The sequence below is a fragment of the Amblyomma americanum genome, chromosome 8 (assembly GCF_052857255.1).
Source record: "Amblyomma americanum isolate KBUSLIRL-KWMA chromosome 8, ASM5285725v1, whole genome shotgun sequence".
Lineage (NCBI taxonomy): Eukaryota > Metazoa > Arthropoda > Arachnida > Ixodida > Ixodidae > Amblyomma > Amblyomma americanum.
In genome coordinates, this window is record NC_135504.1 from 34,387,869 (window position 1) to 34,407,085 (window position 19,217).

Below are 19,217 nucleotides of genomic sequence, written 5' to 3' on the forward strand. Positions count from 1 at the left end.
TCAAGCACATTTCAAAGATTACCACCTTACGGCAAAAATACAAGTTACGCAGGAAATGAAAGTTCAATGTGAGAACAACAAACTGGATGACTTATCAAGTCCGTAACGATCGCAGTCGCACTGTCGTAGCAGTTTGAATTTTTCTATCACCGGTGATCGAAGCCTAGCGGCATGGTAACAAAGCGTTAATGTGCACTGGCACTGCTGGCATACGGGTATGTTCACCATTGTTGAATGTGGTCGCCACAGCCAGGATTCAATCCCTCGGGCTTGGGCGATGAAGTTTGCACATCTGTTGCACATGCACACATATTTTCCTAGACTGGTGTAGCAATGCCACCTGATGTAGCATTCGACAGCACAATTGGTGTGGTGTGGAATGGCTCGACAGGATGGGCCCCCACACAAAACATCAAATGTGGAAAAAAAACACTTTACTGAATCAGTTACAAAAACGCCAACTGTTCAGTTACTAGACAAGTTCATTGAATCACAGAACAAACTCAACTGAGCCAAACTTCTTCAGGTACGCATCCTCCTTGGCAGCTTGCAACATCTGCAACAGCAAGAGCATATTCAGCATAGGCAATTTCATCTCTCGCTTCCCCGCAACTCATTTCAGAGACAATGCAAGTTATTGTTCAATCAAACATTGAGCAAATTTTGCAGCGACAGCTGTTTAGCACCCTTCCAGAGCTTTAAGTCATAGTACGCAGTAACACAGTATACCGTATATACTCGCGCAATGAACCCACTTTTTTTTCCAGAAAAGCTGAAATCTGTTTGGGGGAAGGGTTCATTACGCGGGAAAAAAAAGTTTCAAGTGATCTTTTCAAAAGGGTCAAGATTACATATCATACTTCGGTCCGTCCTTCTGTCATCAACAAACAAACGTAGTCAGACACGTTGTGTCGCTGGTGTTTAGCATCGTTCACTTTGACGTGATCCGGCAATGTTGTGGTAGCCGGTGGCGCTGGCCAATCACGGCGAGATAACGCGAACATGCTGAACGCCAGCCCTGAAGGTCAGGCGCGCGTTTTTTACGCGAGGTTAAAAAAAATTGGCGGTGGTTTAGCTCTGGTTAAACCTGGAGTGACGAGATAGCTACAGCTGGCCGAGTGGAACTTGCTCAGTTGAATTGCAAAGTCAGTCTTTCGCCGCTCCGTTCTGCTGGGCGTTCCATCTTCATCTTCGTCCCACATGACACGGCTCATGCGCACAACTGTGGCAGCTCGGTTTCGCAGGCGCCGCGCCGCCGTCAGCAGCAGCTGCTCCGCATCACGTGACCAACCACGTGACAGCTGAAGGCTTGAAATGCTACCATAATGCAGCTATCGCAACAAAAACACACAGCAACAAAAACACACAGCATGGTGACGAGCATGTAATGCGAATGTTCAAGCCTTAGCACACAACGCCCTGACGCTCTGCCAAGTTCGCCAAGAGCGCTGCGCCCCCTCCCCCCCACCCTTCCCAGGAGCTCTCCTCAAAAAATAAACAAACAAGTGATGTTATCCGCTGCGGGAGCATCTTGGCATGCTGCCAACGTCTGCGCTGCGGACGACGGCGCGAAAACCGAGGAACCCGCTACAAAAAGCTAAAGGTTGAAAAAAAAAAAAAAAAAATTCTGGCCGACAAAAGCAGGGGCTGGTTCATTGTGAGTGGGTTCACTACGCGAGTATTACGGCAGTATATTGTAGTAGCTGCCATGGGAACCACTTGGAGGGTGGTTGCCGTGGAAGAGGGTATGATGCGAGCGGAGGAATGCGTAACTGGTGTGTGGTTACTGCGGAAGGAGAAGGGAGAGTGTGGCCGGAATGGAGGAATGCAGCACAGCCCATCCGCGGCAGGTGCTGTGAAACGTGCCGCCTGAGGAAAGGGTCATCAGAGTCACCGTGCACCTAAAGTGGCAGACTGGAGAGTGAGTATGCATGGAAAACTAACAAGAGTGCTCTGGAATCGTACAGGTATGAAGTAGCTCTCATATTCTCTACTTCAACATAATGTAAAATACAACTACTTTAACGGCTGTCGCTGATTCTCGCATTACACAGCGGTAAGCACCCTGTCAAATTTTTTTAACCTTTTTCAACTCCCTCCCTTCAACGAGTCACTATTAACCTCGAACATATATCGAGCACAGGTTGCCTGTGAAACTCTCCAAAGCGTATCAAAAGCTGACACTGAAGAATCATTGTCGGTGTAAGCATGCATTCCTTGAGCACAGAACAATAAACAAAAAGATACCAAATAAAACAGCAACACAAACTGGTGGGGAAGTTGCTCTGACATATTTAAGTGAAACAGCGCACCAGCACAAGGACGAGAGATGGGCAGTGCTGCGTCTCGTCTGTTCTTCACGTTCTCTTGTGCTGGTCCGCTGTTTCACCTCAACATGAAGTGGGATGGCCCCATTCATTCAGATTCATATTCTACTGATAACTTTTGTTCACATAGTAAGCAAAATGAGCGTTCTTATAAAAATTCGCACACATTTTGCAAATTTAGTTCAAGACTGCTTTTCCCTTTGGCTACAAGGGTCTGACAGTGATGCACATCTCTGCTCTGTAGAGAGAGAGCTGCGATCACGTTACCAGCCTGGTTATGTCTACCACAAGCAAAGGCGTTCCCCTTCAGTGTCAAATTACCCCATTCCTGTGGCAACCATGGCCATCCTATTCCAGCACATTTCCTTTTATCTTGGCTCCCTACCCGACTATCTGCTACCACTGGCTACACTTTCCTATCTTGGCGGCCTCTCTTGCGACCACTCGTATAATCTGATCTCCGCATTAGGCGTCGCACCACCAAACACCGTTTCACCCTCTTGCTTTCCGCTGAAATAACTCAATCCACCCTTGGGCCAGGCACCAGGGACGTACCGGGTTGCTGACATAGAAGTTACAGGTGTAACACCAGACGGACAGGTCCGAGTAGCTCAGCACGAGCGGGTGCTGAGTCTTGGTATGGTGGTCCAGCATGTGGCCGTTCACGTAGCGACTGCACTGCGCCTGAAAACACAAAAAGGGAAGGGTGGCCAGCTCTTGAAAAAGAATGTCAAGCCCGGCAAGTTGGTGCACAATTCTAGCAGTGCAATGTAGCCAGCTCCTAAACTGCACTTTCCCGCACTGCAACTGTCTTACACCAATGGCGGACCGAGGAAGTGGAATGGGCAATGCTTCGTTCTCATGAAAACGCCACGAACTACACAAACTTGAACATTCCGAATGGTCATCACTAAGTTAGAAAGAACAGCTACATCCGTTAATGCACTAACTAGGCTGTAAGCAAGAAGATTTTCAGCCAACAGGCTAGCTACCATGCTGTGTCAGAACAGCGAAAGTAGTAGCAAAGAACAAAAACAAGTATAAAAACACAATAAGACAAAAAATGCAAGTAGATCGGAAAAACAAGACCACACAAGTGGACAAACTGAGTTTGTCCTTTTTGTCTGCACTGCTCTCTTCTGTACGTAACCACAATGTTTGTCGATGTACACTAGTAACCACTAAACGACAGCTGTGCGGTTAAAGAGTAGCAGGAACCCCACGGTGGGCTTGTGGACATACCTGAAAGCAGTGAAGGCAGACCCAGACCTCCTGCACGACCCCACAGGTCATGCAGGGCTCCTTGGGGTCACACAGGCCGTCTGGCGGCAGTGGGGGAAGGCTGTCCAAGTGTGGACACCAAGTCTCGGGCACAACGCAGTAGGGTGTCTGCACAACACACATTGGCAGGCAGGGCTACTTCACTTTAGTAGCAAGTACTTTTGTTTGTACTGTGAGCACAAGAAAGGGCCATTACAGGAGTGGATGAAAATATACAACACAAAAGATACAAAAATTTTCAACATTTCAAGCGACAAATGACAAGACAATGCAATGGCATGCAGCACACATGCACAAAATACACTCATTACATGCGCTTTATAAACGAAAATAATCCTAAGACGCTTAGTAATCATGAGTCGTGGACAAAACTGCTGCAAAGCTCCTTGACTGCCAGACATATGGTGAGCGAGTAAAATGTGTCCACCTCCGAAAATACTCAACAGGAGCTTCCTGGCACCGGAAGAACCTCGCAAGCCTCCACTTCGAGCCCCGGCAACTTCTACTGAATATTCGCAAAAAGGATAGATTACTTTCATTCATAATACAAATGAACTGGTCACGAGGAAAGGGACGGCACAGCAACTGTCACTGACAGCAACTGTCACGTGAAAGAAGACAGACGATTACACGATTGGCAGACGATTACGATAGTTGGGAACACAAAATTTGAGTGCAGCTCTTCGCATGCCACCTTCCACCGCTGGCAGGTGACGTTTCGTTCTGCTGCCACCTGCCAACGTGCCACCAGTCACACTCCATAACAAGCTAGCTTTCAGGTGGCATGTTAGGCCGACTCCAACGTGGAGCACAGTAACAGGCAGGCGCCTAAGAGCTCTGCTCTAAAAATTCTCAACTCAAGGACGCTTAGAACTTGAGGCGTGAAACAACTGCTTTACTACATGGTTGGAAAGCAAAGCACCTGGCCTAGAGGACTTATTTTTACCATCTGTGCACCTGGTGCTATGCTTTCAAGCGCACAAAGCGACATCGCTAGGACCGTGGAGTCACCTCACTCACATCAGAGTCCTCGAGGTTCAGGGCAGACAAGTCCAACTGAGGTTCATCATCAGGTACGAAGCTGGAAGAAAGGGAGGGTTGGTGTCATGACCTGTGCAGTCAGCGGCATCAAAGGCAAGAATGTACTTACCCATTGGACTGCAGCCATTGCCTTGACGGCAGGTCATAACCTGGAACAGTAAGAACAACCACGAGGGTCTTAATAACCTCTCCAGTCTGGTCTGTGCCCCTCGTCTAGAGACAGAATGACACAATGGCTCTCAAGCATCAATCCAGCACAACTTGCTATAACGCCTTGCATAGATATACACATAAAAGCAAGAGCCTTGGAGACCCTTTAATGTTCGGCCAAGGCGTCAGAAATTCAATTTGCATTTGGACAGCACTGAGCCGATGTGACTAGGTTGCTGCCAGTCACAATGGCACAGTCATGTGCTACCAAGTTTTTGTGCAGATTACATGCTCCCCATGCACAAAAGGTGTGCATTATAGCTCCCTCCTGTAACGCTCCCTACAACCTCCCACAACTGAAGCTTTGTGTCATTAAGCTCACAGGCACTCCATGCACCAAGTGCTCTCACAAAATCTACTAGTGATGGTTGAGGTAGGTCTCCGACAAAGCAAAACACTAGTGCTCAAGAGCGCATCCTTTCAAACGTTAAACAAAAAAGACATTTTCAACTGTGTGTGAATTTTTTTCACATTTAGAAGCTCCTTCTTCCGCCAACTTTTTCTCTTTGTTCCATTCCAATCTTTTACAGTTTTGCAAGAGAGGCTCGTCACAGGCAGCAAGCACAAACCGAAGACAGCAGCAGCAGGTTTGAAACTTGACATTAAAAAGAGCTTGTCACTAGTCCCAACCAAAAGGCGGCGGAGGGCTCCAGAAAAAATTAAGACACCTGGGCCCTTTCATGTGCATTATACATCACACAGCATATGGGCATTTCTGCATTTCGCCTCCATCGAAACGTAGATGGCACAGCTGAAATCCGATCCCATATCCTCCCATATCAGGTCAGCAAAAACTAAAGTTCGAGCATCAAAATAGAAGTCAGTCGAGGCATCAAGTACACTGTGAGGAGGCCTGCTGGTGTCTTACACGACTTAGTCGCTTGGAATTTCAGGGCCGAAAGCATCAAAGTACAAAGAAGAAGCAACGAGGCGGAAAAACGCCAATCCTGTATCTCCATTCTGCTCCCACACACACCAATGGAACGCCAGTGAACTGTGTTCACTAACCGGATGACTTCAGGCAGGGCCAGAAGCTGCGGTGTGCAGCCAGGGTGTGCCTGATGGACTCCACGGCACTGGAATGGAATTGAACGGAATGGCATGGAATGGGCACTTTCCCCAACATGTCCAGTCTTCAAGCGACACGGAAAGTGGGAGGGCATACTGTATTTTCACGAATATAATGCAGCCACAAATATAATGACAGGACAGAGTTTAAGTGTTTAGGAAAATGAAAGAAAAGAAAAAAATGTAACGAGAAAAACAGACGAGTGTCGCATAAGCCTAATACGCCCAATCTTACATGCGACATGCACGCCAGCGTGGGCGTGCCTCCAATACTCGATACTGCTTAAAATGCTGACAGGATTGCTGCATTCGTAAAACCTCTAAACTATTTGCGTAGAATACGCAATCTGACACAAAGACAAAGCTGTGCTAGACAAGCCTTAAAAATTTTACATTAGTCACCATGACAGCAGTGTTGTGAGGTAAATATTCAGTAAAGGGCGTGTTTTGAAATTAATAATGCACTTTTTGGAGTCTCTGCCTTGAGGCCCATCTCTAGCCCGACGCCCGTTTTCAGTCAAATACATACAGCCAAGCCAGACATGAACCTTACACTTGCCAGCATTCCCGTAGTGGACGACTAACTGGAGTAGTACCAGTTTTCGCTCCACGTAACTATACAGCCATTATGCATAACATGTGCTCTGCTCGCCCGAGCAGCCCCAGAAGAGTTGCTATGCAGCTTAAAAGGGGAGCCTGGTCTTGAAAACAAAACTTTATTAATGTAGTCATAATTATGAAATCTTCACGGAACATGTATTCTTGCATGCCGATTCTAAATATGTCATTTAATTTCATGTGAAACAATTTCTTGAGCACTTATGTAATTTTTATGCAAGTATTTTGTGAAGAGCTTTGAAGAAAATATGCTGTGGGAAACTCGCTGAAATTCCTTGAAACCAAGGAATGCAATAAGGGTAAAATTATCATCCTGGCTATCATAAAACTTGAGTTAGTGTAATGAAGCGGCCACTTCAGAAACGGGAATTCACACTTTCCTTCGCATTTCTGAAGCGACAACTTCAAAACCCCCGTCTTTTCTTGGGCTAGTTGGTTTTTCATGCTGTGTAGGTGTTTGCAGCGCACACGAAACACGGACGGACAGAAAAGCGCTGTGTTTCGTTCCCTTTTCTGTCCGTCCGTGTTTCGTGTGCGCTGCAAACACCTACAGCATCAAAACCCTATAACTTAAGTTCTATGATGGACAGAAAGATAATTTTACCCTTATTACATTCCTTGGTTTCAACAGAACCCAATGGCATACATATCAGCTAGTTTCCCACAGCAGATTTTTCTGAAAGCTCTTCACAAAATACATGCATAAAAATGACAAGTGATCAAGGGATGTTTTGCATGAAATTAAATGACATATTTAGAATCAGCACATGAAAATACATGTTCCCTGAAGATTTCTTACCTGTGACTTCATTAAAAAATTTGTTTTCAAGACCAGGCTCCCCCCTTAAATGTGCTCAGTGGTTACAAGGATGACATGAAACAACTGCACATCCTTGCAACCACCCACTCAGCGCATTCAATCTACACAGCAGTGCTTATACCAACTAGCCTCTTTTTGTCGCCTTGCGAACTTTAACCCAGAGTAACGCTTGCCTTGGACAGGGGGCAGCTGGGCGCAGCTGGGGTGGCTGGTGTCCCAGCAGGGCTCCGACACAATGGCACACAGCGGACGGAAGCTTTGACAGGTTGTAGCCACCCTACATTGGAGACAGCCATTTAGTACAGGGCCTTTGCGCCTGCGCACAACTATTTCAGAAAACAACATGAGTCATGGGCCAGACAAATAGCTGGCCTCGATTTTTCATTGCTCAGGCATAGGGGTGCGCAAATATTGAAAAATTGGAATATGAATATGAAGATCACTTCGAGTATCAAACTGAATATTGAATATTTGTTCAGTATGAAACACATTTCCAGAGAGATAAATAGGCAAGCATCATTGCACCCTCTCTTTTTTTTTTTTAAATAGTGTATGGCATTTGCAACCGAAATTAAGCAAAATTAGACTGACTCAGCACCACACACACACACAAAAAAAAAACATGACGTGCACAGAAATGTCTATAGCTTGACTGCGGTGTAGTCGTGTGGTATGTGGGAAAGCCCACTCGCGGAACTCTGCATAAGGCCCAAGCCTATCAGAGTCCGAGTGCGACCGGTCCACGCGATAAACAGCAAAGAAAGCAAAGAGGACGCCTTTGTACAGTTTTATCAATGAACTTTTGGTAATTAGCCTGGATACTGCGGTTTCACCAGTGTCTGATTTAAGGCAGTATTGAGCCCTGTGCTAAGACAGCGCAAAAACTGAGGAACCGGCTACAAAAAGCTAAAGGCTCAATAAAAAAAGAGTAAATTATGGACCACAAAAGTGGGGGGTGTGCCATAATTTTAACTGTGAGTTGACTATTATTGCTATACAATGCATTTACCAAGCTTCTCCATGGACAATGCCTTTGGTGAATGCGCAATCACACTTGCGCTTCGCCTCTGTTAAAGCCGTTTACAGGCCATTTGCCCACTAGGCCGTCTCTAAGGTCCACCGCCATTGTTCTACCCACCTCCAGGGCCAGGATGACGCGGCCGTTGGCCAGGGGCAGCAGCAGGTGCGTCAGGTGAGCGTACGCCTCGGCAGTCACCCGGCAGTGGCCCTACCACACCAAGGGTAGCCAGTCAATAAGGCATCCAGCTTGCTTACAACGAACCCACCCAGCTGAAACACCCATTCTCTAAACCCAGTTAAGGCAACCAAATGTAATTTCTGTGCACACTTCTGCGACCTATTGCATGTAGGAATGCATTATGGTTTTGCCAATAGTTGGGGGGCTTTTGCATGCTAAAACAACACTGTGCCCTATGAGGCACTGTGCAATAGAGCGCTCTTGATCAAGAGCGACCACCTGGGGTTCTTTATAGCGCACTTACATCGCAGTGCACAGATATTTTTGCATTTCATCTCCATCAAAGTACGGCTGCCCCAGCCGAGAATCGTACCCATGACCCCGAGGACATTAGCAAAATAGCTCAGCCACAGAGCCACTGCAGTGGGCAGATATGTAGAAATATTATATATAATCTCGTGCAAAAACTGCACCCATGTATGGGCTTCGCCCCTGTTTTGCACTAAATAATTGAGAAAAATTGGTTATTTTTTAAAAATTCATGTATAGGCAGCACCTTCAAAATTCACACTTGAATTCAAAAAAAGTTTGGCCCTTACACAAGTTTGTACGATAATAATCACAATGAGAGAACAACAGGCTGTAGCCTGGCGTTAATGAGCTCGTGGTGCAGCCATTTAATCTCCGAAGCTAAGCAGAAAATTAGTGCAACAACAGCACATTCATCTGTTAGGGCAGGTCATAGCTCTATTCCAGCCTCACACCTCATCACAAGATCTACAGTGTGCCTATTGCAGCCTCCAAAACAACTTTATTTTTCTGACTACAAATCTCAAGTTCTGCATGTGCTGGATTTTTTTTTGCTTGCGAATCTGTGCTCAATGTATAGTGGCTGCATGACAAGCAGCCCTAAGTATAAGCAGGGGCTACATGCACCATTGGATCGCAGAAGGCTTCACTTACCAGTGGGTCACCAACGCAACTGTCGAAGCCACAGGACACCAGGACAAGGTCGGGCACATACTGCATGAGATCCAGTGCAGGGTGAAGCAGTGCTACACCACTTTGCCCCCTTCATCATGATCATCAGCCCCCATGACTCACCGCATAGGCAACTGGCAGCACGAGTTGGAAGAAGGCTGTCAGGTAGTCGGCGTCGACTATACCGTCCTGCATATTTAGGCTGGCTTTAGCAATGCAGACAGCATTGTCACTACTGCTCGTACACAAAATACTATGCTCTCTGTTGAACCTAGATGAGAACACAGCAATAAGCCAAGATGCTTATGGACTAAAGCAGGGTCCTTTGCATTAGGAGATCTCTCACCGCTAATGTAGTCATTTCAAGCACTACGCATCTGTTAGTTGAGAATCTGCCACTTATGCATCTGTTACTTATACATCCATTACTAAGCATCTGTTACTTATGCATCTCTTACTAAACATCCGTTACTAAGCATCTGCTGCTTAAGCATCTCTTACTTATGCATCTCTTACTAAGCATCTGCTGCTTATGCATCTGTTACTTATGCATCTCTTACTAAACATCCGTTACTAAGCATCTGCTGCTTATGCATCTGTTACTTATGCATCTCTTACTAAACAGCTGTTATGCATTTCTTACTAAACATCCGTTACTAAGCATCTGCTGCTTACACATCTGTTACTTATGCATCTCTTACTAAACATCCGTTACTAAGCATCTGCTGCTTACGCATCTGTTACTTATGCATCTCTTACTAAACAGCTGTTACTAAGCATCTGTTACTTATGCATCTCTTACTAAACATCCGTTACTAAGCATCTGCTGCTTACGCATCTGTTACTTATGCATCTCTTACTAAACATCAGTTACTAAGCATCTGCTGCTTAAGCATCTCTTACTAACCATCTGCTGCTTACACATCTGTTACTTATGCATCTCTTACTAACATCCGTTACTAAGCATCTGCTGCTTACGCATCTGTTACTTATGCATCTCTTACTAATCTCTTACTAAACATCCGTTACTAAGCATCTGCTGCTTATGCATCTGTTACTTATGCATCTCTTACTAAACAGCTGTTATGCATTTCTTACTAAACATCCGTTACTAAGCATCTGCTGCTTACACATCTGTTACTTATGCATCTCTTACTAAACATCCGTTACTAAGCATCTGCTGCTTACGCATCTGTTACTTATGCATCTCTTACTAAACATCCATTACTAAGCATCTGCTGCTTACGCATCTGTTACTTATGCATCTCTTACTAAACATCAGTTACTAAGCATCTGCTGCTTACGCATCTGTTACTTATGCATCTCTTACTAAACAGCTGTTACTAAGAATCTGCTGCTTATGCATCTGTTACTTATGCATCTCTTACTAAACATCTGTTACGCATGCATCTGTAACTTATGCATCTGTTGCAAACTGAACTGTTCAAATTTCTGCATTACATTTATCAACTTGCTTGTTCTAGTTAAAATTTTCTTGGCAACACTACTTTGATGTAATGTTGGCGTGACAAGAGCAGCACACCTTATTCCAGGCCACGTTGATGTTGAATCCCTTGCCATCGCCCCCACCCACGGCCCCACAGTCCGCGTCTGAGGAGCACGGGAAGAACGTGCCGTGGTCGTACCGGTGCAGTGACAGGTACAGCACCCTGCACCAGCAGACCAACACCTGAAACCGGCAGTATGCTCACAGCCGCCACTGAATGCACTTGCACTGTTCTTACTCAAACAAATCGAGTAAGAACACGAGGGCGGTTCTAAAGATTGATCGTCTTCGTAACTTCTGATCACATAATACACTAGAAGTATCAAGCGCAGCCACAAAATCGAACAGTGAGGATATGCAAAGAAAATATGTCAGTACCTAATGCAAATACATCATCCAATGATGGCACTCCAGAGTTCCGACAACAAGCATCTCCAGAAGTGGTGCAAATCAGTAAGACCCGAGCCTTGGAAACACAAAGTATGGATTAAAGGGGGGTTTAGCACTTACAGAGAGAAGCAACACGATACCAGACCAGTTAGACCAGAGGATCCTCTGAATATGAAATCTCAACTTAAAAAAAAAAAAAAGCTGGAGAAAACACAGCCACAAATAAGAGCATGCTTACTATGAAGACAAGGAAATATTTCCTACTCTGGGCGCCCATAAAAAAATGTACATTGATTAGGTGTATCGTGGCCACACGTGCTCTAGCACTGCTGCCTGCACAAGGAGACCATTTTAATCGGCAAATCATTGATAGAACTGTGTTAGAGCCTCAAGTAGTGTTTTTCCCTAGCACTCAATCAAAGGGTTTGGGTTTGTAGTCACAGCTCAGTACAACACACAACATGAACACACAGAGGAAGAGACCTAAAACCAAAGCATAGCCATTACTTAGTCACAGAGATAACAAAGGCTCATCAATTTCTGTAAATGAGTTGCGATTTCAAGACAGCACAATCCGCCCCTCCTTTTAGACATGGGCTTCAGGTATCTTCAGGCCTATTCATGTAGCGAAACTAGCAAATTCATCTGTGTACTGTGGACAGGGCAATTTTTATTTTTCTTCAAAGCACAGTGCAGCATCTAACAAATGTAACGCTAAATGCATGCATGCTGATGAAACAGGTGGCACCATCTAGTCAACAGTCAAGGAACTAATGCGCTATTACAATGTCTACACAATTCGATCACACTGTGCACCCATGGGCCATAAGGGTCTGTGCACAGAGAGAAGAAAAAAAAAATGCTGTGCACGAGAGAAAACACTGAAAGATGGGCTGAAACCTAAGAGAAGTGTTGATAAATGCTGAGTATCTCGGCTGTTCACACCTGGCCCTCGAAGATTGATGAAGAAAACACTCACCGGGGGTCATCGTAGAAGGCATGCTGGCTTCCATTGCCATGGTGTACATCCCAGTCTAGCAAGAGGATGCTGTGGAGAAACACGCACTCATTAGAACAATGCTAAGTGTGGAAAGACGGCACACAGTCACAATCAGTGAATGGCTACAATGAAGAAAGCAGCCGTACACAAGCATGAAAACGTTGATGCTATAAATCAGTCGACATCGAACATAACTGTACATTTTACATTTCACTATACTTTTCAACAACAAAAAAAGAAAATCCATAATGTGCAAATGGCTACTGCCCGAGTCCACTTATAACACGTGCTCCATACAAGTCCAAGTGACACGACCCCTCCCAATGCAGATTAGGCTAAGGTGGCGTATCTCAACCTTGAATGACCATGACAGCACAAGGTGTTGACGGCAACTGCACACACTCGGGCGCCAGTCATAAACTTGCATGTGGAGCTGCACTGTGATGCTGCGACAAGATCTTGCTAAGAGCACGACATGCTGGCCGGAGTGATGTGTACTGCTAAATCCCTTTATCCCAAACTTAAGAGACGATGTGGGCCTCGAAATAGTAAAAAAAAGAATGACGAAATACGTCAATTTTCAAAAATAAAAATTTCCAAGCTTTTATTGCCAAAAGTATGTCTCCGCAAACTGTTGATGCTAGATTCCTTCTCTAAGCATTAAAAAACAACAATTTATAAGTGTTGGAGGGCCCAAAATGGTATTGTCAGTAAAACTGAGCACAACTTTCTCACCTTTCTTTCAGCAGGTTTCAGCAGACTTGGTATGTTCGTTTTCTGTACATAATACCTCAGCTACATCCTAAAGCATTCCTTTTCTTTTTTTTCCCTTTAAACCAGATAGGTTAGCAATTGGCTCAAATGTTGAGAATTACTGCCACTTTTTTTTCTTCACATATCTGTTATTTATTTAGGATCAATAACATGATTTTACAGGCATTTTTCTTAGATTTAGGATGTGTGGTGGTCCTTTGGTAATGTCTGTAATTCTTGAAACAGCTTTTTAATTTTTAAATGAGAAATTACGATACGAGCTCGTAAGAAATGACCTACTGCATTTATGCGAATATAAAGAGTAATTTTTTCCTCAGTTCATCGGTTTCAAAACAAATCTCTCGTTACATTCGAAACAAAGGTATGAATACAAAGCAATTTTTTTTTTGCTCTCATTGCTCCTAAAGATAGCTACAGTGACCTTCACTACAAGACTCATGAGCTGCAATGAGAAAGCGACTTTTCGATCACCTTGAGGTCGTGCGGCACGGGCGAAGGGGAGGGTGGCTATCAAAGTGGAAAAGTGGCGGCATGGGAATACGAAGCAGCGGTGGTGACGGTGGCCACTGCTTGCACGTGGGGGACTGCATGTGTTAATGCGTCAGACAATGTGCTGCGATCGATGTTGTCGCGCGCATTTCTGATGCACTGCCTCACAAATAACTTAAGCGTATCCACTGCTTCCGCACTTTTGCGTACTATCTCCGCTATTTCCAAGACCTCGCCTGTAGTCGGCTTGAACAGGCTGTGATCACCTTACAATTGTAAGAATACTTTTTTCTGCGACGTCTCAAACTATCCCTTCGCCTCATATTCATTGTTGCTTAATATATGCATAAATACGGTTATTAGGACATGCTACTTTGTCATATCTTTCCTTTCAGGGTGAAATCTGATCTTAATTTGTTATCAGCATTCAAAATAAAAGTTTTCGAGACCCTCCCCCTTAACATAACGAATGCATGCAGTGCGACAGTCAGGTTCGCTATAATTGGGTGTGACAGTAAACCCCATGCAGACATTAAATGTACAAGACACACAAACAAGACTGCACTGAATATTATATTGCACACACAGAACTGTTTGAGGTTTGTGTCATAATTGAGAGAAAAAAAAAGGCACAGTTCTGAATATGAGTACACAGTCTTAAAATCATGCTTGCCATCACTTGTGCTAGTCCACTGAAAGCTCCTTCCGTGCTTACCGCTGCAACCCATGTGTGTCGAGAGCGTGCCGAGCGGCAATGGCGACATTGTTGAAAAGGCAGAAGCCGCTGGCTTCATCACTCTCAGCATGGTGACCAGGAGGCCGGATCAGAGCCATGCCATTCAGGCACTGCACGTTCACATAGAGCTGCCTTAGCTACTGCACGCAAGTTCAATGTGAATGACAACAGTAATGATGGGTGACTAAAAGAGGAGCACAGAAGTAGTCAGTCACTGAGACGAAAATGAGGAAATACAAGCAAACAAGGATAACAGTTAATGAATAATGGTAACAATATTTTTTTTATGTGTCAAGCAACACCGTGGGCTATGCGGCCAAGCCATAGTGAAAGGCTCTGGATTAGTTTAAGCCACGAGAGGGTGTTTGGCATGCACACAGATATCAATGTACACAGGCATCCCTGCATTCACCTCCATCAAAATATAACACCTGTTTTGCAGCCAAATACTAAGCCATCGAACTACCACGGTGGATATGAAAAGAAAAAAAAAAAAAAACTCATGTTCACTTTCATGTGAGGCACTATCTGTTCACCTTACACACAACAACACTGCAACAAAATGCAACAGCACATCATACGCTCAGTGATAACCAGTCAGAATGCAAGTTGAACTTTCTCCTCCAAGAGCTTACATTCAATAACAGCTTCCATTGAGTCATGCCCCTTTCCAGCACTGTTTCCAAGAATCATCACAATTCCTCCAAAGTTTCCTCCTACACAGCGCTGAAACCACACCTCCCGTCCTTCCATCCCTTCCACACACACACCCCCCACGCTCCCTTGCTTTTTAAAAGAGCATCCCCCTCCACACAGACACACATTTAGGGGCATGAGCAAATGACATGCCCCATCCACAACACTGGCATCCATCCATACAGCTCAGTAAGCCCAGCATGCCCAAAAGTGCCACATACCTTCTTCATGCAGACAGCGTCCACAAGCTGGAGCAGGGAGCCGGCTGCCAGCAATGCACTGGAGAAGCTTTCCTGCGAGGATCGAGAATGGCTTCGTTCTCATGCGTTACAAGCATTACAAAGGGCAACTACAGGTGATGGGCCTCAGTTTACAGCCATGCTAGAGTCTTTTCTCAATGGCTAAAAACTTCAGCATTGCAGCAAAAATTAAGCAACACATGAAGCAAGGGTACACACAGAGTGAACCAAGATCCAATGAAACAAAGGAATGAACAAAATGAACAAGCAGAAACAAGCAATGTCTGATGAATCACCCAAACCAAGTCACTGTCTCAGCATTAAACAGAGACAAGAGTTGAGGCAGCTATGCACCTTTCCTTTTCTCAAAACCAGGGGAAGGTTTACATTTCGCTGATTTCGAGGAAATGAAAAGCACCTAACTTGCTCCCTGGGTCAGTGGACACCTCAATCGCACTTTGAGCTATGTGGTGGTGGAACAGTGCTTTCGCACATCATTTCATCCTTAGCAATGCTAAACGGCCAGCCATTTTTTAAAATATGTCTGCAAGATTTTCACAAATGGCAGATCAGCAGAGCACATAGCACAAAAGAGCAAGGAAGGCTTGCAAGGTTACAACAAGAAGCCCAGACCTTAGAAATATGTACTGGAAACCCATGGAGCCACTCACACGACACAGGTAGAGTGACGAGTACTTCTCCTGCAGCTGAATCAGGTCCCGAGGCCGCAGCTCCTGGGAGCCACGCATCTTAGCAACATACTCCTTGCTGCACGACAGGCGGGGACAAGTCGAGTGCGGCGACATCAAGCACATTGCAATCAAGTGCAGTAAAGTGTGGCAGTGAACAGGAGACAGGCAGAGGACGATCCGGTGGGCAAAGAAGCAACAGAGAAACATCGCACTTAACAGCAGAGTTTCACTTGTGCAAACCCATATAACATGGACGAGACAAACATGAGGACCGCGGACAAACCAAGGGCCACTCATGCAACAGACCAGAAATTGTTTCAAATATGAAGGCAGCCTTTTTTTTTGCTCTTTGCAGGAGAAAACCAGACTAAGATGACTGTCATCTGTCATGCCTTGGCTGTACATATTAAAGGACCAGAAGATACCTTGCCATTCTAAAAGGGCGGTGTTTACCGCAAAAGGCTGGTTCTCCACTATAGTACACTACACATTAATCTCTTGAACGTATCCTGGGTGCTATGAGCATGACCAGTTGCATTCTTTCAGCATCTGAGGACGCTCTCAGAATGAGGTTCCGGTAAACATTGCGTGTCTGGCCAGGCTTGCTGTTGCTAATCTGTCTCAACTGAATTACTTGGGATGTGGAAATGAACAAAATGTGGCCTCTAAACTTCATCCGAAGCACAGCACATAAAACAGAAGAGGAGACAGAAACAGCCAGCGACCACTGGCTCGAAACTCACTCGTGAACCAGCAGCAGTTCTTCAACAGTGGCCGACCGGGACTGCAAAGCAAGAACAGGGATGCGTGAAGCTCTCAACTGAAAGTGCCTCTAATGCTCAGCAACTTCAGGCAACAATTTGATGCACTCTAAGATGGGCTGCTTTTGAGCCACTACATATATGATGCTTTGAGGAAGCTGCGGCCCAGCATAGATACTCAAGAGCAAGATATACATTTGAACAAAAAACAAGCGGGTCTAGCTTCACAGCTAGAAGGAATGACACATACAAGAAGAGGCGAAAGATACAACATACGTGCTTACTAAGAATTGAATGTTTTATTCAGCAAATATGCTGGGTGTTTAAAATATTTAAAAGCTAGTGGCACTGCGGTTTGCCACTGATAACTGCTTCTGCAGCGCATCTTCGACTAACACTTTGAATTGCAGGCCTCGCTGAATAATTTACACGTGTGCATATTTTGCATAAAATTTTCAATACTGTCAGCAAGTGCCTAGTTATCCTGTGTTTTTCACTTGTCTATGCCCATTTTGAGCTTTATAGTTCCAACAGGCGTATGTTAACATAATGTCGGAACCTATATGTGACCTGAAGGCATTTTTTTTGGGGAACTCAAGTCATTTGTGCAGCAAGACAAAGCCTGCCGTCCAACATCGGAGCAGACACCACTATCCACTGGGGATTTTGATATATCTGTTTTGTGGCCAATCACCATCCATATATAAAGTAAGAATTGCATGCATTTGTTAAAAAATATTCAAGAAAAGTTTGATATGATTAGTACTTCGCAATATCAATGCTCGATATATCGATGCGAGACTCCATTTTACAAGAAAATGACAAGTACAAAATGACAACACAAGAAAGAACACAGAACAACTTCCTGCAGCAGGTTAGACGTGTAAAGTTCAATGTATAAGCTGCACATGGGTTATAAGAGACACCACAGCGGAGTTTTCGGTTAATTTAGACCGTCTGGGGTCGTTTAACATGCACTGAGTGTGCACAGAAAACAGGAGCTTTTTGGACTACACCTTCACGAAGATGAGACCACCATGGCTGGGACTTGATCCCAAAACCTTGGGTTTAGCAATCAAATGCCATAGCCACTGAGCCAATTCAGCGAGCGAGAACTCTCTATGGTGAAGTGCCAAATTAGCTGAGACGATGACAATGGAACAGCACCGATGAGCTGCCATGCAGCAATCGGTGGTGTAACTCTACAATGGACACCTTTCAACGACAGTTTTTTTAGTTTACTTAAAGTGCCAAATGAACTAAGCACGCCCGGCCATAGTCCAGGCCTACTGTACTCACATCAAGGAGGAGACACTCGTCAAGCAGTCCCCGCTTTCCCAAGACCTCCCAAGACTTGACAATGCGCTCCGGCCTCTCTGGATGGCCCCTGCATGATTTATTTATTTCAGACATACTGCCAGCCTTCGCAGAAGGCCTTTGGCAGGAGTGAGCATACATGGTGAAGAAAGTACAAAAAAGCGCTAAAAGATATGATAATGATAACAGTGGTGTCATCCGCCTGCTTGAGCAGATTAACACCGAGAAGAAAAAAAAAAGAAAAAAAAAGAAAAATGCTTTGTACAAGCTCGCGCTGTTCAGGCATATAGAAACAACACTGGCACATAACACAAGAACACTGGCATCAATGGCACGCTTTAGTAAATAAACACTAACGGTAGACGCTGATCCATCAGCAATGACAATAATCACAACCACAAAGCAATATCAATAGCGGGAACCAAAAACGCTTAAGTTGAGTTAACTTATGCACTTCAATTTTGATAAGAAAGATTCGACAGTCGGGCATTCCACAGCGTCACAAGGCAAAGCGTTCCACTGACTGACGGTTCTCGGAAAAAAGGAATTTTGAAAGGTATCTGTTTGGCACATATATTCTTTTAATTTTTTGGAATGGTTTGATCGTGTACATCGCCGTAAAGCATGTTCGATATAAATGCTACTATCTATACCTAGGTTACTATTGAAGAGTAGATGCATGTATTTCATTCGTTCAAAATACCGTCGCAATTGTAATGGTTCTAAATTACCTTTTTCCACAAGTGCAGTTGCTGAGGTACGCCAACTATATGAGTTATAGATGAATCGAGCTGCCTTTTTTTGGATGCTTTCGAGTTTGGCAATGTTTAATTGAGTGCACGGATCCCAGACTACAGAAGCGTATTCAAGAACTGGTCTGATAAAAGTTTTGAAGGCAAGGAGTTTTATCTCTTGTGTAGAATTGCGCAGGGTTCTTCTCATGTAACCTAGTTTCTGCATAGCCTTTTTTGTAATGTATGAAACATGTTCATTCCATCTGAGATCTGAGATTACACCTAAGTATTTACAGCTTTTAACGGAAGATAAAGGGTGTCCATTGACGGAATAGGGA

At 44.7% G+C, this 19,217-nt stretch overlaps 1 protein-coding gene across 1 annotated transcript in view; it reads right to left on the reverse strand.

Annotated features, from left to right (window-relative positions):
• Positions 1-417: 417 nt before the first annotated feature.
• The window catches only part of HDAC6 (histone deacetylase 6), a 41,537-nt gene continuing 22,737 nt past the window's right edge, over positions 418-19,217 (reverse strand). The window contains exons 15-31 of the mRNA XM_077634400.1: positions 18,128-18,215; positions 16,811-16,851; positions 16,047-16,143; positions 15,358-15,429; positions 14,420-14,550; positions 12,421-12,489; positions 11,088-11,214; positions 9,668-9,733; positions 9,527-9,586; positions 8,504-8,593; positions 7,539-7,642; positions 5,868-5,935; positions 4,759-4,798; positions 4,629-4,689; positions 3,570-3,716; positions 2,883-3,011; positions 418-556 (exon numbers count right to left, since the gene is read on the reverse strand). Of these exons, the coding sequence (XP_077490526.1) occupies positions 491-556; positions 2,883-3,011; positions 3,570-3,716; positions 4,629-4,689; positions 4,759-4,798; positions 5,868-5,935; positions 7,539-7,642; positions 8,504-8,593; positions 9,527-9,586; positions 9,668-9,733; positions 11,088-11,214; positions 12,421-12,489; positions 14,420-14,550; positions 15,358-15,429; positions 16,047-16,143; positions 16,811-16,851; positions 18,128-18,215 (1,456 nt within the window). The 3' untranslated portion in view covers positions 418-490. The remainder of the gene's footprint in view (positions 557-2,882; positions 3,012-3,569; positions 3,717-4,628; positions 4,690-4,758; positions 4,799-5,867; positions 5,936-7,538; positions 7,643-8,503; positions 8,594-9,526; positions 9,587-9,667; positions 9,734-11,087; positions 11,215-12,420; positions 12,490-14,419; positions 14,551-15,357; positions 15,430-16,046; positions 16,144-16,810; positions 16,852-18,127; positions 18,216-19,217) is intronic.